The 23,088-nt window shown below is 43.2% G+C and overlaps 3 protein-coding genes and 1 long non-coding RNA gene across 4 annotated transcripts; 1 reads left to right on the top strand and 3 right to left on the bottom strand.

Moving 5' to 3' along the window:
• Positions 1–501: 501 nt before the first annotated feature.
• On the bottom strand, positions 502–6,289 carry LOC124996240 (protein lifeguard 2-like). Its single transcript, XM_047569055.1, has 12 exons — positions 6,043–6,289; positions 4,681–4,771; positions 4,321–4,409; positions 4,155–4,219; positions 4,005–4,058; positions 3,862–3,912; positions 3,736–3,775; positions 3,402–3,439; positions 3,042–3,129; positions 2,827–2,922; positions 1,894–1,947; positions 502–1,775 (listed from the first exon to the last, which is right to left on the bottom strand). Exons 1-12 carry the CDS (start codon positions 6,055–6,057, stop codon positions 1,626–1,628), a joined length of 831 nt encoding a protein of 276 aa, XP_047425011.1. The 5' UTR covers positions 6,058–6,289; the 3' UTR covers positions 502–1,625.
• Positions 6,290–6,706: 417 nt separating this feature from the next.
• Positions 6,707–9,354, bottom strand: mfsd5 (major facilitator superfamily domain containing 5). The gene is made up of 2 exons (XM_047567737.1): positions 9,166–9,354; positions 6,707–8,836 (listed from the first exon to the last, which is right to left on the bottom strand). The coding sequence occupies exon 2, from the start codon at positions 8,753–8,755 to the stop codon at positions 7,307–7,309; it is 1,449 nt and encodes a 482-aa protein (XP_047423693.1). The 5' UTR covers positions 8,756–8,836; positions 9,166–9,354; the 3' UTR covers positions 6,707–7,306.
• Positions 9,355–9,780: 426 nt separating this feature from the next.
• Positions 9,781–23,014, bottom strand: nr1d4a (nuclear receptor subfamily 1, group D, member 4a). The gene is made up of 9 exons (XM_047567687.1): positions 22,757–23,014; positions 22,210–22,556; positions 15,420–15,728; positions 15,239–15,327; positions 14,993–15,137; positions 11,941–12,515; positions 11,662–11,847; positions 11,354–11,564; positions 9,781–11,264 (listed from the first exon to the last, which is right to left on the bottom strand). Exons 2-9 carry the CDS (start codon positions 22,229–22,231, stop codon positions 11,068–11,070), a joined length of 1,734 nt encoding a protein of 577 aa, XP_047423643.1. The 5' UTR covers positions 22,232–22,556; positions 22,757–23,014; the 3' UTR covers positions 9,781–11,067.
• LOC124995412 lies at positions 11,153–16,840 on the top strand. The gene is made up of 3 exons (XR_007110702.1): positions 11,153–11,288; positions 11,360–11,489; positions 16,488–16,840. It is a non-coding gene; the product is annotated as an uncharacterized LOC124995412 (long non-coding RNA).
• Positions 23,015–23,088: the final 74 nt, after the last annotated feature.

Raw genomic sequence — 23,088 nt, 5'->3', positions numbered from 1 at the left:
TATAGACAACATACAGACAATAACTTCTTACTGCTACTACCACAACTACGACACTACTTTTACTACAATATATCATGTCACAAAATAAGGTATAAACAGAAGATATACAATAGGAATGTATGGGTGGAAACACATCTATATGAAATACATACGAACAGGACAACTACAAGTACAAACACAGTATACAGCTGAAAATCGTCTTTTATCTAAGCAACACATCCTTGAAATGTATGATATTTTAAGATCCTCAACAGATCCTTTCTTGTAAAATGGAAAAAAAAAAAGGAAACACTTCCACAACTTTGATATGTTGCAGTTCGATACATTAAAGTGAAATTATGAACATATTTGTTGTCATAAACTTCCCTTATTTTTATTTAATCATGATGAATTTCTTAGGTGGACATCTACACGAGTAACATGCTGTAGATTAAATATAATGCATATGTAGACCTGTATAGCACAATTTAACGAATCAGAAAGAACCAGTGACCACATGCATACATGTTCACCCTTTATTAAATGTATACAGTGACATCACTTCCACAGTGAAATGCAAAGGTGCTCTTGAAGCAATGTAACATGTCAATATGATCAAATAAAGGTAATCCAAGGTCACTTAAGAAGACTTAGAAATTCATTACAAGTATGCAGTTTTCATATTTCACTTTCTTAAATATATCACTCTGTCATAAAAAAATAAACTTCAAATGTCACAAAATATAGCAGTCAAGGTTCCTTCACAAATGCCGGCCTTATCAAAATTTGCAGTAGATTCATGCATATATGGCACTGTTATGCTTAGATTCAGTATTTGTCACCACCCCCACTTAGTCTAAACAATCCTTTTTTCAAAATATTTCAAAACAAAATTTCAAGACAAAATTACAGACTCACAACAACAATGTGAACAGAAGCTTGATAGTTCAATTGATCAAAAATACCGACTATCTACATATACAATGAATATGAGTCAACAAATCAAGGCATAAGATAAGATAACAAAATATTGTAAGATTGTCATTCAAAAAATCATGTCGCCTACCCTCGAACGGTTAAACACTGTAAGAGGGGTGTCTTATAATTCACAGTATTCAGACAACACTAGACATGACCGAAAAGATAACTAAGTCACTAAATCACCACCCACAGCAAAAGTCCAAATATGGAATGACTGTGTGACTTAGCATAGTTAGTTTCTTTGAGAGTCATGCATGATGTACTTTAGATCCAATACCTCCTAAAGAGAGTTAACATTTTTCATTTGCATGGAATTTATATTTATGGATATGGACACCCAAACAGCTTAATACTGACACTCGCAGCATGTTTCATTACATTAAATGGAGGAAACCACAGTGTCAATAAGGTACCCCATAGTTTGGGTTCACAAACATGCTAGAAAAGAGGGAAAGGTTCTGTGATTATGTCATGTCACGTGTATGTATAACTGTAGAAGAGATTCACAAAGTATCAATTACTTTATCAGAATCAGGCAAAAAGTAAATCTGTTTTAAGTGGAAGCATTGTCACCACAATCTTTTAAAAGATTCTTGTCGTGTTCGTCTAAATTTCCATACTGGTGCATCAGATCCGCATTGTCTGCGGATCTGATTTACTCATGTCTACTCTCGCTTTGTCCCAAAGATTTGCAGGAAGAAGGAGAAAATATAGACGATGTCCAGGTAAATGTTGAGAGTGGCGAAGACGTATTCTTCTGGACTCATGGCGTACCGCTTGTTTCCCATGAGAAGCTGGGTGTCAAACGCCAAGAACTGCGACAGATAAGAAAACGGCAAGTGAGACATTTATTTATGTACTCTAAAGCATATGATCGGGTCTATTAGTGTCTATTATCATTAGTGGCTTGACTGTTTCTCGGTGTACTCGTACCATGGTAAACAATATTGCTCCCAAGACAGCATATATGGCATCCAGCCAAGGTACCTAATGGGCAAAAAGTACATGATTAGATCACTGCATGAGATGCCCTATATTTAAAATGCTTTACAATGAGGAAATCAACACGGATGCAATGGCTGAATGTGTTCTGACATTAGAGCTGAGTCTGTATTAGTTGCAAGGGACATATTTACTATATTAGACTAGAATTTACATTTAGATTTGATGTAAATACCAGTCAACAAATCTGAACCCACACACTCATACAGGTACCTGTATTTTATACATTGTGTAACAATAGTAAAGACATCCAATCTAAAAAATAACTAGAATCCAAACCTTGCTGAATTTTGGCCACTATATCTATGTATTACCTAGAATGGGGTTTCATATCAAAATGCAAGTGTTTTTCCTTCTTAATGCCCTTGAGAACATCAGTTACGCTGTGTCCATATAGCTTGTTATATAGTAAATAGCCTCATTCAACTACTGTTTTGGTGCATTTTATGAAAAGGAAGGCTCATCTTAATTAAGAGAAAGGGTAGCTCACCAATGGAACTGGTGCATTTGTACAAACCACCAAATACTAGGATGAAACAAGTTCTCATGAGGACTGTCTCAAGAAACGAAGGCCAAGAGTTCCAGGTGATAAACTCCATGAAGGTAGATGTAGATTGAGTGTGTGCAAAACCACTGTCAAAGCAAAACTCTTTTTTTGTTTACGCCATCTAATTTCATAGTTTAGATGTCTTCCAGTGTTGTTAAACAATGTTGAGTGGTAGTAGTAAAACTACAGAAAAACTCTTGAATGAAAAAAGATGTGCCCAAGCATTGACAGGTAGCGTCGTCGTCTTAAATTCCAGGATCTCTTAAATTCCTCCACCTTCCAGTTTTACCTTACTTGTTACAGTCCATCATACTTACATACTGAAAGGGGAGGACAAGCGCCAGCACCAGTCCGGAGACGAACATTACCATGCAGAAGACAAAGAGCACCCCTTGGTATGAGGTCACATCAAACTGGAAGAGAAAAGTCATAAAATCCAACATATGCAGGTCAAAGAGAATGAAAATGTGTAATATGGGAATCATTTCAACTACAACACAAAGTACAGGAGGGGAAACTGCATTTTTCTCACCTTTGTTTGGAAACTGAAGACTGTGACTATGAGGCAGACTGCTGCTGTGATGCCCAGACACATCACCACAGACTTGGTGTTATAGAAGCTATTAAAACAAAAAAGATACATAAAAAAAAAACATAACATAAAAAAAAAACATAACATAAAAAAAAAAACATTTTATTTTTTAGATTTGTACACAAGGTTTCCTGATTACTCCCTGAAGAGTAGCAATTTGGCGTGCACTTTAAGGTAAACACACTTCCGGCTATTTAATTGAAGGCAAAGCCGACATGCTAACTACGTGGAAATCCTGGAGATGATATTCAAAGTCACCCCAAATGTTGCATGAAACATACAGCAAATATAAAAGCATACCTGGACAGCATCCCTGTCATGTAGGAGAGGGAGAGCGTCTGCAACAGGACATAGAGCAATCAAGTCAAAATACTGGTATCTGCTTACAATACCTATAGACAGGGTCAATAAATACATTCAGAAACTATTTTTTTCAGATCATTTTATTAACTGTTTAGGCCCACATTGAAAAAAAAAAAAATAGGAGACTACTTCTGCAAATCTCAGTCTATTGGTTCTTTTGAAGACACTGCTCATCAAAAAAAAAAAAAAAAAATGTGGTGAGGAGGCACAATCTTTACACAAGGAATGCAAAAATTATTAAAAATGTAACACATATCAGTCTCGCACTTACAAAGATGGCAAGCAAGATCAGATTCCATGGAAACAGTCTCCTGTAGAAAATAGGAAACATAAGAGTTTTAATATTATATTTCATGTGTCTAATATGTTGATGTTGTGGATTTCATGTTTAACTAACCTTGGTGCAGAGCAGCAAGACAGAGTCAGGTATGTGACAAAGAATACAGCGCTGTCAAAAAAACGACAGAAATATTGTTAAGCATGAATTTAGATTGAAGTGACATCACTCAAAACATGTGTCTGACTATACTTGTTACTTACTAGGAGGCCCAGTACCACCCAGGGTTTGCTTGAATGTAGTCTTTCACAGGGTCACTAAAAAACACAGTTTTAATTGAGTACACTGCCCATTTTTTTTTTTTTCAAATCACTTGTTCAACGTGACAGTTAACTTAAACAATTTTCACTCACCAGAATGTGAAAAGAGCAGCAATAGCAAGAGTGACCAAAAGCTGGATCATCAGGATGGTATACACCTAAAAGAAAGTTAAATAATTTTATATGTACTGGCATGACCTTATCAAAAGTTCAACTGTGATAAGAATGTAATCAATGTGATCATAAAGCTTTTTGATACCTTACGGATGAAGACCCTCCTGATGTTGCGATCATCCCAGGTGAACTCTGTGAGCGTCTCAACATCACTGTAGCAAGGAGCACTGATGTCTGAAGGACACGTTCATTTAAGACTTTGTCATTATTCAGAGCATATTTTAAAACCAGCCAGCCATGTTACATTATGCCATCACTTCCACATCATCTTAACACATGATTTGGATACTTATTGTCAAATGTACACTACCTATCAAAAGTTTGGACACACCTTCTCATTCAGTTCAATGAGAAGGTGTGTCCAAATGGTTGACTGGTAGTATATTTGCAAAAGACAACAGAATAACTTCACAATTAAATACGAGGGGATAAAATGTAATCTCACTTGTGGTGGCTTCCTCATAGCTGGGAGGAGCAGGTGACGCCAAGCCCTGTGCACTGGTGGACTCATTGGTACCCTTGTTTGCTAATAGCAGCTGATGGGAGAAAGGACGAACAGTTATTTTGATTAACATTGAAGGGGAGAACAAATCAATTGAGTTTTGAATTTCCAGTCTCTAAGAATCCTAGTGGCGAATTGCCACCTTTCTTACACCGTTTAAACACAGATTAAACATGGCATGAAGGGGCGTTTAGTGCAGGACTGTTATTTTAAAATGCATTCGTTTTCACTCGTGTACCTAATGAACTGGCAAGTGCCTACTCTGATAATTACTGTGATGTACAGATTCAGAGTCACAATATAGGGTATAAGTTAGTCCTATTGCCATGGATTCACCCTTTCAGAACATTCAATTGTCTTGCTTACAGCTAATGCAGTGCCGCTACTGTAAGGACGGACTGTTTGAGCAATAAATTAACATTTGTGTTTAAGGAGCAATAAGTGCAATTAATTAATGAAATTTTCAACTATGCAAAGCACACACACAACTGTTTTTAGTTGCAGCACTTGAGCTGAGAGCTGCCATAACCGCTTTCACAAATTTACACCTGAAACTTTAGCTCGTAGCAGTGATAGCCTAACCTTCAGCTGAAATATCAACTGCTCTTAATAATTGATACTTCAACAGGCACATGAGCTGTTCCGTCTTTAAAGTTTAATGCAGTAAACGAGCTTTTAATAGTGTTTGCAACTGAAATTATAGTCCAACACACTACTATTTTAATTTACGCACGGTGTGGATTAAAGCAGTTAGGCTACATGTAGCCTCAGTTTGTGTCTCTCGTCTAGACAAAAATAATTAGCATACGTTTACAATAAATAAAGAGGAAAAAATTATTTTCAGTTATTATTATTATTATTGTTTACAATTATGTAAATGGGAAATGTACGTGGACACAGTCTGGGGTTAGCCTTCGTGTAGCTATATAGACATTGACATTAAATACAGGCGGAAACTGGTTGTCATGGTGACGCAACACGATTAAAAAAACGGTGACGCAGTTCACTCACATGTGAACTCAGGTAACACCCGACATGACAGAAAATATAAAATAACAGAATAAAGACGGTTTTAGCACGCTTTATATTTACTATATAATCCATGGGGCTTCTATTGTGTTAAAAATGTGCGCATTGCCAGTAAGAAGCAAGCGTGTATCAATTGATTGTTATGTAACGATGTAGGACACAAAAAAATAATATCTCAAAATATTGAATTATTGTTGTTGTACACATTAATCTAACATGATGATGATGATAATAATAATAATAGTAATAATTAAAAAACACAACAACAACTCATACCTTTCCCTGCGTCATGATGTCTGTGGTCCTGCAGTAAGTCGTCCTGGTCTGTGAGACAATAGGTCAGTGCGGCTCTGGTGTCTGCTTTCTTGATGATGGCGTCGTATCAGTCTTTCTAGCGTTCAGCTGTCAGAGAGGATCGGGGACTGTTGATGCCTTGCTTGCTCTGCTCAGACTGAACAGCCTCTGACGATGCAGTGATGTAATATCCCCAAAAACACAGCAGTTCACACTCGTGCAGATACCCCTCCCTCACCCACGGAGGGATGTTCTAGCAGCATCCAGGTGAAGCTGCGCCATAGAGAAAAGCTGGGACTGTACCACAGCACCAGGAAAAACCGGGGAGCACGAATGTCTGCATGACGATGTGAAGACCGAAATCCAGAGAAATCTAGAAATGTGGTCTGCAGCAAAAGTAGGACATGGGGCACAGGGTTGGGAAATTTCCAGATTCTATGCGAATTAATGTCAAGGTCACATTTTTAAATGTTCAGTAAACTCATCACAGTACGAACTTTTCATGCTCATTTATATTTTATGATGTAATTAGGGATATTTTGACTGAGCAGCCCAAGAACATCAGTCGATTAAAATAGCTGCCATTGCACCATAGGCTTATTTGGAAACCCATAACCACAAATTTTATATATAAACAAAAAAACCATTATGGTTGTATGCACTTTTATTTAAAAGAAGAGACATGTTAAGAAAATATAGACAAGCACAGATGCTGGAAAAAACAACACCACACAGCCACCAAAGTACTATGAAAAAAGTCTTGCAATAACTGAAATTCAGACAACTGTTTACTAGTTAGCTGTGACCTTCATTCTTAGGCTGTTCATCCCACTCTTTTTAAATTCAAATCTTTTGAGGTCTGTTTCAAAAATTGGTGAAGGGTAAACATGAGTGATTCTTGTAAAAACACTGAAATCAATCAAAATCTGTCAAACATGCCAGGCAACATCGCCACAGGTAGATTCATCAAGGCAAACCCAGTTAATCTGGAATCATTAATGGAACAACAGAGGAATTATGTCACTTGGCCAAGTTTCCGTAGATTTACAAGACAAAAGATATGGCTGAGTTCTTAAACAAAAAGGATCGACATATGTCTCTCAACAATGAACGACAAAGAAGTAACAAGGCAGACACTTAAAAATATGAGTAAAATTTAATTTTAGCTACCAAAACACCCCTTTTGATTTTCTTCACTGCTGCATTTGGCAAAATGTGGACTACTACAGTCATGTGGCTCATGTCCTCAGAACATTTCCCCTTCCCCTCTGCTTCCTTCCAGTCTCAGGTCTGTGTCGTTTCTTCCCAGGGTGAAAAGACTGACAACAGCCATCAGTGCTGCCAGCATCATGACCGCACAGCCACCAAACATGTGCTCGGTGCCGCCGCCACTCTCCCCTCCGCCTGTTCCCGACACCTCTCCGTGGAGCGCCAGCAACCCAAGGCAGGCCAGCAGGTGCAGAGGCAAGCGGAACCAGGCCAGCACGCCAGCACGCTTTTCTTCTGGGATCACTCTGCCCTGCAGAAAGCTGACTGCAGGGAAGTAGAGGCCACAGGCTAGCTCCAGTAGCAGGAAGGCGAGGAAGGATTCACGAGGCCTAGGCTGTCCTGGGGCAGTGGAAAAGGTCAGCATGAAAAAAGAGAAGAAGGCCATCAGCACAGCCAGGCAGAGCACATGGCCAGGCTGCAGACGGTAGCGAGTGGAGGTGGCTAGGCGGTATAGCAAGGAGCCAACCATACTGGCGGCCATCAGGCAGGAGAAGACTATTCCTAAAGGAGGTCCATGTGGGTCTAGTACCGGAGTCCACAGGAAAACAAAAATGTAGAGGACACTTTCAAAGAGAGCCTGCACTGCACCCAAGACCATAACTCGCCTGTCGGACAGTAGGCAGCGCAGCCCCTCATGACAGCTGCGCGAGAACCGTGCTTTAGCGGACAGAGGGGCCACTCCTCCATTTGGTGTGCCAAGGAGCAGAGTTTGTTTGTCCCCTTCAGGGCCCCCTTCAGCTTCTTCCTTGCCCCAGTCTGTCAGCACTACCCAGCCACAGCAGCCCAGGCAGGGGACAGCCAGGAGAAAGGGAGCTACAGGCCCCAGATGGAGCCATTCAGCTAGCAGGTTAGCCACCAACCCTGCTCCCACGGCAAGGCCGTGGTTCCAGGTAGCAGCTTTGGTGAAGGTGCTGGGGATCCACTCCTTGGGAAAATCATGGACATCCACGTGACGGTGCACGTACCACGATTCAAATGCCGTGGCGAGCAGGGACGTGGATAGACCCCCCAGGATACGGCCCACAATTAAAACAAAGTAGTCTCTGGAAAGTTTGGTGAGACAACACGCAGAGTAGGACAGGCAGAAGAGAAGACACGTCTGTCTGCGGCCCAAGACCTGAGGAAGCCAACCTGAAACGGGAGCAAACAGAACACAGGAGGCCAGGCCACACACATATAAGATGGCTATTTGGGATTCCAGGAAGCTGTAATGGCGGTAAAGTTTGTAGAGGTAAGGACCCTGGAGCCAGTCTGCCCACAAGGCCAGAAGGTATGCCCGGAGAAAAATACTCTGGAAGCGACGGAAAGCTGGGTTGGCTACGGCTGTAGGGGTGGACTGAGGTGGCGTGAGGCGGCGTGCAGTGAGCTCCAGGCCAACACACAGGCAAAGGAGGAAAATGATGGCGAGATACGCTGTCACCAACATGGTGTCATAAATTGCACCGGCTTGATGTCAAAGATGAGGTCTGACGGTGTTTTCAACACTTTTCTTCCTGTTTCTCAGCGCCTGTGGAGAGAAAAGGCGCAAGTGACACCAGTAACAAGTAAGTTGTTCGACATGTTAATCTCATTTAACAGAAGCTAAAATATATAAATACAGGGTTATCAACAAGAACGTCTCAAATAAAAACAGCTCAAATAAAACTGTACACGACTCGGTGACTGGAGCATTGATTAAAAGGTTTAGTTCGTTTTAATCCGTGGTTAATTCACAGCGAATAGATAAACCTACGTGCTGTTACTGTTTAGCTAAGGTTAGCCTGTAAGCTAACCGGTGGGTCTGACCTGATCCAACATCCACATTCGTGCTCTCAACGACTGTGTCGTGCCTCTTACCGTATTTTTTGACAGCGGTCCCATATTAATAACGCGACATATATGCCAGTGACATTAAACATCTATGTGGTAGTGGGAGCTGGAAGCAAGTGTGCACTAGCGAACAACACATCATCATTTACTTCCGGGATCCGGTATCTCTTATTACACCACAAGATGGCGCCTTTGCTTTACTTTAGTTGTTTTATGCTTCAAAACAGTTCAGTCTCAATGTAGGTCTTGTTCAGGTACTAGTTATTGGTCATTTTAATTAATATTTAGTATCAATCAGTTTGCATACATTATATAATTTATAGATGTGTACAACAATAGTTGTCTTAAGTAAGTGATAAGTAGTAATTTTTTCTTATTTTCCTAAAAAGTCCATAAATACCTTACAAAATTTATATAATGATGAAGAAATTGCAGGATGTTGGACTCAGACTGCTATAAGTGAAGCTCTAATTTACATATCCTAAATGCACACAATTACAAACCTTATAAACATAATGACCATGTACATTTACCATGTACAAATCCAATTACATAACTTTTTATACGGCCACACAGGCCAGATTACTCAGTGTTTACTTAACAGTTTAAGCGGATCTCATGCTCAAAGAAAGAACACAGAAGCAGAAGAATACATAATTTGTACTTTATATCATAGTATCATTTCTATTTAGGAAGAAACATTTACAAAATGTACAAGATGTGCTCAATCAGCCTTAATCAAACAAGCAAACAGTGAGAAGACCAATCAAATTAGATCTCTCACCCAAAAATATCTCTTGTGTTTGTATGACAAACATCGGGGGCAGAGGAAGGGTGCATTGGAGTGAGTGCTGGTGATTTCAGGGATTATGCTGGTCGGTTACATCTTCTAATAGCAGGAAGTGTGTCAAAACCATCTGAGAAATCCCTACTACACTTTCTCCTGTGCAAAGCCCCCTTGGCATAGCCAAAACCCCCACCTAGAACAGGAAGGTCAATACATTCTCCTTCACACCAAACAAATACACGTCGGATCCATCATATCAGTTCAGTAATTGATACATAGGCATTGGGGTAACATAATATTTACAGCAACAAAAATAACAGATAAGAATCCCAATGTGCATGGAGCATCTCCATTAGTCCAGATGTGATACGATACAGTGTCACAGACATGATGCATATGTGAAATAATAATAATATAAAATTACTTATGAGGTTGGCATATTTAAGCCCAAGGAGTGCCAAAATGTTTTCTGGAAGATTAGTCAAAAATTACCTGGAGACAGTGACACATTAAAATAGTGGTCTCATTCCAGCACAAATGCAGATGGTATGTGTGTGTGAAACGGTGATACACGATTGCCTTAACATTTCAGGTTTTGCTATGCATTATATATATGTATATACAGGTTCCCTTTCTCTTTAACACAAGCTGACATACAGTCGATCACGATCAATGGTCCCTAAGAAACAACTGTTTCGATCTATAATGTCCATCTTCCGGCTGCGGCGAAGAGATGGTCTGCTGATACGTTACAACTTATGGAATAAACAGAAGTGGACTGGCTTTTATTCTTAAGTATACTGAATATAATCAGAAAATGAGTTTCCAAAGATGGTAATATTAACTTATTTTTTTTTTACAGGAACAATGTCTCTCAAGAGGTATTGAGGTTTACATGTGTACATGAGTTTGTACATGTTTTTTTTTTTTTTTTTTTTTTTTTAAACATTGCATGAAGATCAATAGTGAGTCAAAAATATGTTCACTGCCCTCATTTTTCCTTTGCAAAAACAGACCGCGCAATTCTTTGTTCCTCAACGTTGAAGGAAGTCCTGCCCTTGGAAGATAATATCTGTGAATGTGTCTGTGTTGGGTAAATTTCTGTGTAAAATAGTCTGTGCTCTGAGAACGAGTGGCCCCGCTTAAGGGTCGATGCGAAAGGCCAAGAGTTTGTCGGAGTGCAGGTTGTTGAGCGTGCGGAGGTCTGGCAGACGCAGGAGGAGTTTGGAGAAGAGGGCGCTGTCATCTGGGCGACGGCGCGTGATCAGTGACCGAAGTGCGCGGATCAGGCCCTCCTGTAGCTGCTCCACGGCCCGCATATCTGAGATTCCAGACCGGTCTGAGGAGCACAGAGGATGTTAGTGTGAGTGTCCGACACCGTTACTGCATTATACCTTAATTGACAAACTGTAACTGCTCCTCTCTTACCTGCAGAGACCAGCACCACAGCCATGAAAAGTGCCATTTCATCGGGCTCTAGCCCCAAGGAGCTCAACTTCTCGCTGAATTCAAACATTGCATCCAGAAGAGAGCCCATGCCCAAGGCCCGCAGGGTGGACAGCGGGTAAGTTTGGCCATTTAAGAAGGTCACTGTACGCTCCTCAGCATTGAACAGGGTGCAGAACCTCACCATCAGAACCTGAATCCACGGAAAGCAGAACACAAACATGCGATTGAGAAAAAGAGTCTTGCGTTTACGATGAGCAAAGTGTATCGTATGAAACGTGCGTCATTACCTGGAAGGTGCCAGATTTCAGCAGCATGACCTGGTCTTGCTGGCTGAGCTCCTGAAATCCTGGGATGCCCTTGGCAAACTCGACCACCTCCTTGACGGCGGGGGTGAAACACTGAGAGAAGGACTCCCATATTTCCTGACTTGAGCGGTCCGCCCCTGATACGGGACAGGAGTTGAGAGGACAGGCCTAAGGAAGACAAAACATGAAGAAGAAGCCATTAACTTTCGGTCAAATAAGCCCAGTGGCCTTCACTTAATTTTGTAAGGTTCCAGAACTTACCAGCACTTTAGCTCCTGGAGCTAATTTCCACGGGCAGGAGGACTGATTCTGGACACTTCCCCTGTTGTGAAAACTGTTATGACTGGCAGAGCTGCCCTGCTGAGGTGTTGAGGCATTAGACTGGTTCTGATTCTGATTTGTCGACATTACATAGGAATAGCGATTATTGTCCATGTTATGAAACGTAGGTTGGTTGTCATTGGGGGCAACGGGGCACAGGGTGGCTGGAGCAACCGGGCAAGACTGGTAACTCCGGGCGGAGGTGGAGTGAGGTGAGGCTTGATGAAAGCTGGCGTCCTGAGAAAAGTGAGATATGTTGTTGTTGGTGCTGACGTTGGCCCTCTTGGCTGCTCTCTCCTGGTTGCCGCTGCTGCCGTCGAAGATGTCCCGATAGGCTCTGGAAATGGCTCCGATGGCCTCTTTTGAGTTGCCTTCATCCGGGCTGGTGGGATTCTCCCTCGCCGACAGCGAGTCCATTTCCATGGCTGCCGACTCGTTCAGGCTGTTCATGTAGCTCTGCATCTCATCCAGAAGTCGCTGCTTCTCTCTCTTGGGGATGCGGCCAAAACGCACAGCTGGGGGAGACACAAATAGCGACGAAAAGATCAGCACCCAGTCATTGTCGCAACATGAACATTTGCACTGCATGTGTTAAATAAATCCAACCAAGACAAATTAATTCATACAGACTGAGAGATGCATGGTGTGATGCTGCTTTTCTTAACAAAAGATCAAGCTAAACGTGTTACACCTTCACATACGTGCTCACCAAAAGCCCCAAACTACTGCGTTGAATGATTTCAAGGAGAACCACATTAGTTCCGAGATGAAAACTTCTCTCCTCATCCCTATCCCCATCCCCCTCCTTGCAGTAACCATCAGCTGGAGAGGCTATTTATAGACCCCCTGCTGCCATCTGCCTCATCCTCTCCTCTATCCACCTTCTCCTTCTGTGCTCTGCCCTCCCTCCGTTGAAGTGGGCATGGCACTGACGTGATGTCACTGCACGAGATGTAGAAGGAGAAGATTGAGGAGGGGCCACACAGGTGATGAGGCGCGGTGGAATAAAGGCGAGTGAGGACTGTGTAATGAAGCAGGGCGGCTCGCATGCCCAGCTGGAGATTTATAACTCTTTGCTTACGATCCTTGCTGGGCTGTTCCTCTTTAAGTAGGCAGTGGGCAACGTGAGCGTGATGTCACTGGCACTGAGATCGTAAGAAGGAGAAGGATTGAGGGAGGTGGGCCTCGAAGCACAGTGTTGAGTTGAGGAGACGGCGGTGAGAACATGAAAAGGGTCGACGTGAGAGACTGTGATACATGAATGACAGGGCGTGTGCGCTCGCACTGCTCCAGTTACGGGGAGATAAATCTTTGTGTACGATCACATTGCGGGGAACTGATTCCTCTTTGGGGGCACTGTGCTAATCATGTCTTGTCATTACATTGTACAGTGAAGTTTAGGATAAAGATTCAGATCAGGCAAGTAGTGGTAAAGAAAAATTATTTCTTCTAAAATGATAGAAAAACAAGGTGCGCGCATACAAGGTCGAGTCAGATGGGTCTGAAAAGTTAGACTTTTGCAAGTATAGTATACCCGACTTATAAATTACAATGTAAGGGGTCTAGTGAGGCGATTCACTTGGTTTTACAAGATGTGCTGTATCCAAGTTTACTCAAACAAACAGTGGTCTACCCAGTGCCTGCAGGGTTCCTCGATGATGCTGCAGCCAATAACGTGGTATTAGCTTAATCCCTTTCATCATGGTTAAAAAAGAAGGAAATGCAGACTAATGAGCTGTTGCTCTAAAAAGGATGCTCTGGTTTGAGGGAGAAAAATGTGCCGCCATGCCAACAGACTTCAATATTTGCCTGTACTGCATAGCCAAAGTCACACAGCTGCCTGGTGTAAAATCAGGTTGTACTATTTATTGTGGGCTGCAGGCAGTTGCGTGCGGTTTTCCTGTTTTCGTAATGGTTGAAACGGAGCAAAAAGGGGTTTCTAGGTTGTGGTCCTCAACGCTTTTAAAAGATTTCCTCTAAGAGGGTCGACCTGACTGTTCTGCTATTCAGGTGCATTTTGCCACCCTATTTTCTCTCTGTGCACCAGAAGTGTCAAGCACATGCAGAAATAACACTAACCTCTTTACTAGATTAGGCAATGCAGAGTACTGGAGGGTGGAGATAAGCAGAAACCATACCAAGAGGAAGAAGGCAGGCAAACTATACCAAGTAGGTCATGATGTATGAGTGCACAAAAGCGCCCAATTCCGTAGTGTTTTTCTAGGTCAGCCCAACTGTTTTCTTAATCTGTGATGATGGGTGATCAATCAGTGTTCAGCTATCAGAGCTAAAACTAGACGATATGAGCATCATGCCCGATAAATTCTGTCACCACAATGTTTTCTGCACCCCTTGCTTAATTGTTGCCCCGTGCCTTATAAATTGCTCTAAGATGTTCTATGGGCATACACAAGGTAATCAAGTTGACCCTGTTCCAATTTCCTAAAATAATTCCTGTGTTTGCTGCAGTTTTCCAGATGATAGATAGCTTCGGGGACTTCGCGGCTCCTCTTCTCATAAATCATTGTCTGAGGGGGAGATGTAAGAGAGCTGAGGGAACACGGCGGGTACACGAGAGGGAGGGGCGGCGCTGAACAAGAGCACGGAGGTAACGGTATTGTGGGAGGATGCTGCAAAGGGCAGCAGAAAGACACATCGAAACTTGGGAGAGATGCAAAGCCAGATGGTTGTTACTGGCAGCGCCGTGACAAAAGTAGAAGGGCAAGACGGGGGCAGGTCGACTGACGGGCTGAGTGACTGAGCTACTGGCATGATGACCTCAAAAGGCGTCCCGCATTACATTTTTCACACAGACCTACATATCGGTACTGTGCCGCTTTCCAGGCTGCTCATTTCCCAGCTGCTTTTGCTATTTAGAGCACTGTGGCATTATGGCCGAACTGCACGAGTTCTCTTTCATTAAAGAAATATATATATATATATATATATATATATATATATATATATATATATATATGGCAGATTGTCTCACCATCTCTTGACATGCCAACAGAGAGGCATTTCTTGAAGCGGCAGTGCTGGCACCGGTTTCGGTTCATGCGCATGATCAGACAGTTCTCATTCTTCACGCACATCTTGTAGTTGATGTTTTGCTGGATGCTGCGGCGGAAAAAGCCCTGACACACACAAAAACATAAAACGTGTTAAACTTTGCACAAATCAACACATTGTTGAAACTTTCAACGTGAGTTATTTATATTCCCTGGTCAGTGCTTACCTTGCAACCCTCACATGCGTGCACTCCATAGTGGAAACCAGATGCGATGTCACCACAGACTTTGCAAAGAAGGACCATTCCACCTGTCTCTGAAGAAAGATAAGCAGAGAGTTAGAGATGCTACAAAGCAATACGTAAATTAATAAATGTGTATGCATGTCGACTTTGGGGAAACACGTACTGGTGAAAGTGCCAGCGAAGCCGCATGGCCTCTTTCCTGCGATGGGGTGCCCGTAGGTATGCTGCGGCGTGGCCGCTGCCGAGGGTCCGCTGTAGACCTCGGGGAACTGGAACACCAGTTTGGTGGATGGAGTGCTGCACCCAGCTGCCCTCTGCTTTAGCGCCCCAATCTCTGTGAAGGTAACCTCCTCTGGAGATGAGGGCTGGGAGTGTGAAGAGGGGGACTGTGTCTGGTATCCACTGGAGGGACTACCAGGGCTCGGGCTGGAACTGCCAGAGGAGCCTGCGTACAGGATGACTCCTCCACCTCCTGCAGGGAAGGGAAAAGAAGGGAAGGAAAGGAAGACATTAGACCTGCGAGCTGAATATGATCATGTGATCCACATTTCAATCAAGCACTTCCTGCTTCCAAAAAGATGCTGACCCCCCCCCCCCCCCCCATAGCAATGACACTCCTTGATGTCAGCAGCCATCCCCAGCAGGATTGCAGCCTGACACTGGCACCCACACATTGTCTGATGAGTCAGAACTATTTCAGAGGCACAAGGGTGGAGATCATTTGGCAGGTGGTGGTACTGTTATGCCCGATGGCCGTATGTGCCCAACGTATCCCGTCGGGTGAGTCAAATGAATCCTAAATAGCTCCATACATTTAGGGCTGGCCATCCACACTTCCCTAAAACCCGGTTCAGCTGCTCTACAGCGTTGGATTTGATGTGATGTAATGTTGCACAACCTCTGGGCAGCAGAGAGGCGCTCTGAGAATTTGCAGCGTCGTTGCCTCATCCTGCGTGTAATAGGCGTAATGCTTCGCCCAAGCGGATAAAGCGGGCGCTAAAAATACTGCTGGTAGCAAAGCAACAAAGCAGGCACGCATCTGCTCGGAGCGCCGACGCAAATATTTGCTTTTTGCGAGTAAACCCTGTCCCGTGCTAATGCAGTATTCATGCGCCACGTAAATATGTGGAGTGTTATTAGTCGTTCAACAGTTTCTGAAGTTTCGTTTCTCTCTCTCTCTCTCCCCCTCTCCCTCTCTTTCTCTCTCTCTCCCTTTCTCTCTCTCATCCAGTCAGGCGTTGTGGATGAGCTGAGACACGACCTCACGTGTCTGCGGGGTCTGCTGCTTCCTCCGCTCCAATAATAGCCTCTCTCCCCTGGCACCGTGCCCAGCGCCAGCTAACAGCACGACACCTGACCGCCGCCTCACATGCGTGGACTCCTGACACGGATCCCGGCCGAACCAAATCCGCAGCCTCGTGTTGAAATGTAGACAATCCGAAGTCAGACGTGTGTTTATAAACATTCGCTGACCGGGAAGCTCCCGGAGCGTGAGTCTCAGTCACTGCTGTTCATGTGCCACCATCAATTGAAGAATGCCAGTCACGTTTTTGAGCAGAGTAAAAACAAAAAAAAAAAAAAAAAAAAAAAACACGACTGTATCTACTGTAAGTAGACTACAGTAGAATTGAGCAGAGAGGCAATCAGAAAGGCAAATAAGATGCGAATTTAATTAAATGTGCGGAGTAATGCGAGCAAATTTGCGTCTGATTTATGGTCGATTTGCACGTGCGGCTGAGGAATTTCCAACATACAGGCAGTTTCTGCCATGGCACAGTGGTTTCACTAACTGGTTTGTGGAACTCGTGCAGCAGACCTCTCCCTGCCATTTGTTTAGCTCAAATGTTTTACTAATCCCCCCCCAGCAGCACGTGTTGGTGGATTTGTTGACTCATGTCAGAGCCTAGACAGATCCAGCAGACGCAGGGCCTGCCTCACCACTTCCTGAGCTTAAAGTCAGACACTGATGCCCAGCCCACGCCACCCAGACACATTGCATGTCCACCTGAAGGCTCACATGTACAGTAGCCTAGTGTTTGTGAATGACGCCCTCAGGGCCACTGTGCTGTAAACACTGTCAATTAATAACAGCCCATTTACTACTCTGCTTTTGAGGAGGGCTGCGGGAAGTGTCCACAACAGGGTTATTGCCATTGTCAGTCATTTATGAGAAACATTCATTGTTGTTATGATTCAAATTGGTTCCATGTGAAACTCTAAAACTTTTAGGGGTTATAAATATACTGTCACGCTTCTCAGGTTAGAGAAAACACCTTCCTTAGAAAATATTGATATATTTAGCCATCAGACACAATGCAGCAGTGCACCTGCTGGAACATGCAGGCTACAGAGTTGTTCTGTGGGATTTCCCACACAGACAAAGAAGGCTGCCGTTCAACCTGCCACAGTGTACACAATTTAGGTCACCGCAGACAGCATTAATTGAGTCAGTCGGTACTCGTCTTAAGAACCGCGCAAGAGCTAATCTGCCTGGGACTGAGGGCAGGCAGAGAAACGTGAGCTGTGAGCCCTTTACATGCAGCGTCTCACCCTTTATCTTCAACTTTCACTGCTGCTTCAACTTCTAACGCAGGGAGTGATGAGAGGAAACCGGTTGTTTCTTTGTCCTTGTGGTGTGAAGTTTATAAATATGAGCGCTGAAATCCTGAGATAACTGTGCTGGATAATTATGTAGGGTATGGCCAATAAAAAAAAAAGAAGCTATTTTGCGCTGGAGAACACACAGTGTCCAATCTGAGAATGCTGCTTGGGTGTCTGCAGCAGACTTCATTACCACAGGCTTGTGTAAGTAGGTCAATATCACAGGAACTTGATAGAATTGTGTCTATGTGCCTCTAGCATCTCTGGTGCCACGCGGCACAGCAGCTCCGGCTCATGCAATTAACGACATGAACTGCAGATTATTATATATATATATTATAAACGCTGAAATGTGGTCTGTCTTCTAATAGCCTTCGTTTTACAGTTTGGTAAAACGGTTGACTGACGTTCGTTTTTTTTTTAATTATCAAGAACAGAAATGCGTAATCTCAAAGCATTTATACTGCTATCTGTTTGGAAAGCGCAGCTGGTGATAGGGAGATGTTTTTGTTTTTTTTTTAACAGCAGAGTCACGTTCCCGTTGAAACGCTCGAAGCGGATGCGTGCCCTGAACCGATGAGTTGGGGACAGATGTTGCAGAGTCAAAAACGAGTCACACATTCAAATGAGGAAATAAGGGAAGAGAGAGTGAGAGAGAGAGAATGGGGCTTTCAGTGAAACCGTGCATGAGGCGGGAAAACGTGACTACAGAGAAAAAAGAAAAAAAAGTTAATGCGTGGAATCGCTGACCCACTGACCAAGCTCTCTCCCTCACCATCACCGCAGGCGGCATCAGCACTGAAGCGACCGCGGCGGGGAGGGAGGGGGCGAGAGAGGCGCGCGGGGGAGGGCCCCGGTATCTCACGCGTCGCACGCGGCTCTGCAAAGGAAGCCACGTGAGGAGGCTTTTTTGACGGAGCTTTCGCTGGGAAGACACGAAAGCCGCGCTCCAGCCAGAAGCCAGAGCTTCTACAGTCCGCCAGGGGCTTATAATTAAAGTGCGGAATGAAAGAGAGCAGCGTGTCATGCGGTGGGGTGGTCTGACTGTGCACCAGCAGCTACTGCTGCTGCACTGCTCGCACTGTCGGTCGGCCGCCGCATCCACTGAGAGTGAAACGGTGTGATGACAAAACTTCTGTAAAAACTTTCAAAACCTCTCAATTTCTAGGGACGTTTAAGGCAGTTTAGTGTGGGCTTGTGAACAGGGGAGAAAACAAGTTGATTAATGTCAACAAAACACGGATGTTTAGCTTGTCCTCTTGTCCATAGATTTGTGGACACATATTTATTATGGGATAGGCTATATTATTTTATTGTCCACACATGTGAACTGTTTTCACATTAATTTATTGCAATTAGAAAATAATGTATAACTTATGACTTATTTGATCACATTTAAAATAATGGGGTTTCTTTATTACCTCGCAAATATTTTATTAAGGCTGCTTATGACTTTCATTGGGTAAAAACTACCCCCCATGCACGAATGAAATTTGCTTAAAGGTTTTGCCAAGTAGAAGCTGGCTTCCATGTCCAACTGGTGGCATCTGCCTTTTTTAAAACACGCAGGAAATAATGCAGAAATCCTCCAGCAGGGGGGCGTCACAGGAAGTTTTGGTGAGTGCACATGTGCATGAAGTTGTACAGACAGGAGTGCCAGTGGCTTAAGTGCATTTATCTTTTTTTAGAATGTGATTGTCATTAGACACCTAAATAGACACCCAACACAATACAGCAAAGGTGTAGCTATTGATGCTATTTCGGTCCACCAAAGAAAACATTCATGACAGAGCAGAATAAATATTTGCAGTGCAGTTTCAACTTTGCAGAGTTGAAACAGACTCACATACCACATCACAGCTGACCTTTTATCATGATTTCAAGGTTGTATGAGTCATTTTTTTTATATATATATCTTTCAGCTGGCAACAAGTTATTTAATCCCAAATTATGCAATGAGTAGCTTCTCATTTCTTAAACAACCGTGTAGAAAGACGCATCCCAAGAGATGTTAGTTTGTTTGAGAAGGGTGAAATCATTGGCATGCATCAATCACAGAAAACATCTAAGGAGACTGAAGCAGAAACGATTAAAATTGGGATAAGAACTGTCCAACTGACCAAGGGCTTCGGACTAAACAGCTGCGTAGCCTTAAGAAAACCACTAAGCAGTGAGGCTAACCAGTTTGCTAGAGAGCATAAAGACTGGACTCTGGAGCAATGGAAAAAGGCCAAGTGGTCTGATGAGTCCAGATTTACCCTGTTCCAGAGTGATGGGGCATCGGGTTAAGAAGAGAGGCAGATGAAGTGATACACCCATCATGCGTAGTATCTACTGTACCAGCCTGTGGGGGGCAGTGCTATGATCTGGGGTTGCTACAGCTGGTCAGGTCTAGGTTCAGCAACATTATGCCCAAAGCATGAGGTCAGCTGACTACCTGAATATACTGAATGACCAGGTTATTCCATCAGTGTTTTTTTTCTGTTTTAGTTCCCTTATATCACAGACATATTTCAAAACGACAATGCCAGGATTCATGGGGCTCAGTTTGTGAAAGAGTGGTTCAGGGAGCATGGGACATCATTATCACACATGGATTGGCCACCACCCGAGTCTAGACATCAACCCCATTGAGAATCTTTGGGATGTGCCGGAAAAGGATTTGCGCAGTGATCAGACTCTCCCAAAATCAACACAAGGTCTTTGTGAAAAAATAATGCAACACTGGATGGAAATAAATCTTGTGACACTGCAAAGGCTTATCAAAACAATGCCACAGCAAATGGTGCAGTGAATCAGATTGTTGTATCAAGACTTTAGTTTTTAAATAGACCAATGCAAACTGTTATAACTGACACTGCATATGCAGTAAACATGAATATCATGTATTTGGGCCTGTCCTGTGGCATACAGTATAGATCTGAAAGGAACCGTTGCAGCTTTGGGGCAATGTCACGTTGAAAGAGAAATGGGGTCACGTGGGCATGATGATGTTTGTGGGCCTTGCTTGGACCCCTACAGTGAGCAAATGAATGAACTCCCCAATAACATTATTGAAAAATTAAAGGTCAGTCAACCTGGGTCACTTGTATTCAAACTGACAAGTGGGGAGAAACTGCACCATCATTTATAATGCAGTTTCATTTATCAAAAACATAGTCTGTAGATGCATTAAAAGAATAAAAATGGACAAAAATAAATCAAAGACAGCACCCTCCAATCGCAGATCAAAACAAGCAGAAAGGCCAAGTAGTCTTATCCTTATCAGTTGACCAATACTACAGCCTTATCAAATCTTTCAGGCACTGAATTCAATTTCTTGTTCCTTGGAAAACACTGGCCCACTTTATCAGTGTAAACATAAACCCAGTGTGAACACTCACACATAAATAGTGTGAGTGGGTTCAGCCTTGCCTACAGACAGAATAACATGTTGACTGATCACAGGGCGCGTCGGTCACCTGTGCTGAAACGTGACCGTCGCTGTTGTAAATGATTCACCGTCAATTAGGAGAGGAAAGCAGGAAGCATGTGCAGCGTTGGCTGACCTCGAGAAAACTGCCTAATGCTACTTAACGGATATAAACCCTGCCTTATCACCTTTTATACTGCAGGTACTTCAGCGATAGCTTTGATAACGGAAGAAAACAAACCTTCTACGCCAAAGTTGTTTTCCTTCCCACGCCATACGAACAATGTCACTATAAGCAGTTATGGTTACAATGACGGTGTGCTCGGGCTCCACGTGAGTTTGTTTTCATGGAGAGAAACAGGAAGTGGCCAATCTCGCTTCTGCGTGAGAGGTTCGCTGTCATTGGCAGCTCTGCAACACTTGAACGCGGCACAGCAACATTTTAACAGCTTTGCGTGAGGGTTTTCATTGGAATTGTCTTAAATTAGAAACAACTGAAACGTTTTAATGGGGCGCAAAAACCGCAAAATCGTTCAGATGCATTAGTCACACGGTCGGTTCAATAATTAGAAAAGTCACAAACTTGCTAAATGATATTAAGGTTGGGAAATACTATATGGCTGGGAAAAAAACTTTACATCTAATATTGTATTGCTATCATAATTGTTAATTTCCCAGATATTTGAAAATATTCTGAGGGGTGGTTTACGCAGCCATGATCAAGTGTTGCAGAGCTGCTTTAATCTGCATTTTTTTTTCTTTTGCATTTATATTTAAATGATAATAATTTTAAGTCAGACTCTGTTAACTTGCTTTAACATATTGATTGTTGGGAGCATCGTGAATGAAACAATGAACCATTAATTAATTCCTATGTCATATACAGCATTGCTACCATAATGAAATATCCGAAACATATTAGAAATAAAGTTAATCTTACCACCGCCGGGACTGAGATCCATTTCTAGGTGTTGTAGGTGTTGATGCTGCGTTGAATAAACTTGACGGTAGACGTCTGCAATTGTCACTAGGCTGGAGCAAAAGTCTTTTGAAGACGGACGAAAAAGTCAAAAAATAGTTGTGCGCAAGACACCTGCTCCATAGAGCGCAAAAGTCGGATGCAGTGATGGAAATGTGTCCGGTGCACGCGAAGTTGTTCTCTCGGTGAGCTGTAGGTAGATAGGTGTGCAGGTGTCAGCCGGTCAGCGACAATGAGTGGTCTCCCTCAAGATACCTGGATGCCTTCTGAGCTCTGGATACCGCACCTCGGCTCAAGCCCGCGTGATGCTGCACGAGAGGAGATTAAACGATTCTCTTCAATTCCAAGAAAGTGGAGTCAGCACATCAGCGAACAGTGTCAGGCATGACACACACACCCACTGATACAAACACCCACATCAATCACGTTTGCAGGTGAGTAGGAAATGTGACCGCCTTTCCGTTCGCCCCAACTTGTGTTGTGTCTGTTTGTGTGGGATTTGGCTCACTCTTTGTATCTCGCGCAGTCCTTTCTCTCCCTCTCTCTCTCCCCTTCACGCCTTTGTGCATTTTCATTGGCGGGGATGTGGAGCTGAGGGGAGTTTGATGCGCTTATTCGACCGTGGTGTGTGTTCAGAAAAGCGACGCTACATGTGCGCTCTACATGTGCCGGGGAGAGCGCTGCCCTACTGATACACATTTTATGCAAAACAGGGAGCGTGTGGTGCGCAGGGGATGAAGAGATTGGAGGATGAAGCACATGGACTATAGGCGTGGCTCACCGTGACTGCCTGCTCTCTGACAAGCGGCGCAGTAAACGGATGGTAAACACTGAGACATG

The sequence above is a fragment of the Mugil cephalus genome, chromosome 1 (assembly GCF_022458985.1).
Source record: "Mugil cephalus isolate CIBA_MC_2020 chromosome 1, CIBA_Mcephalus_1.1, whole genome shotgun sequence".
Lineage (NCBI taxonomy): Eukaryota > Metazoa > Chordata > Actinopteri > Mugiliformes > Mugilidae > Mugil > Mugil cephalus.
This window is presented reverse-complemented; position numbering and strand designations above follow the sequence as displayed.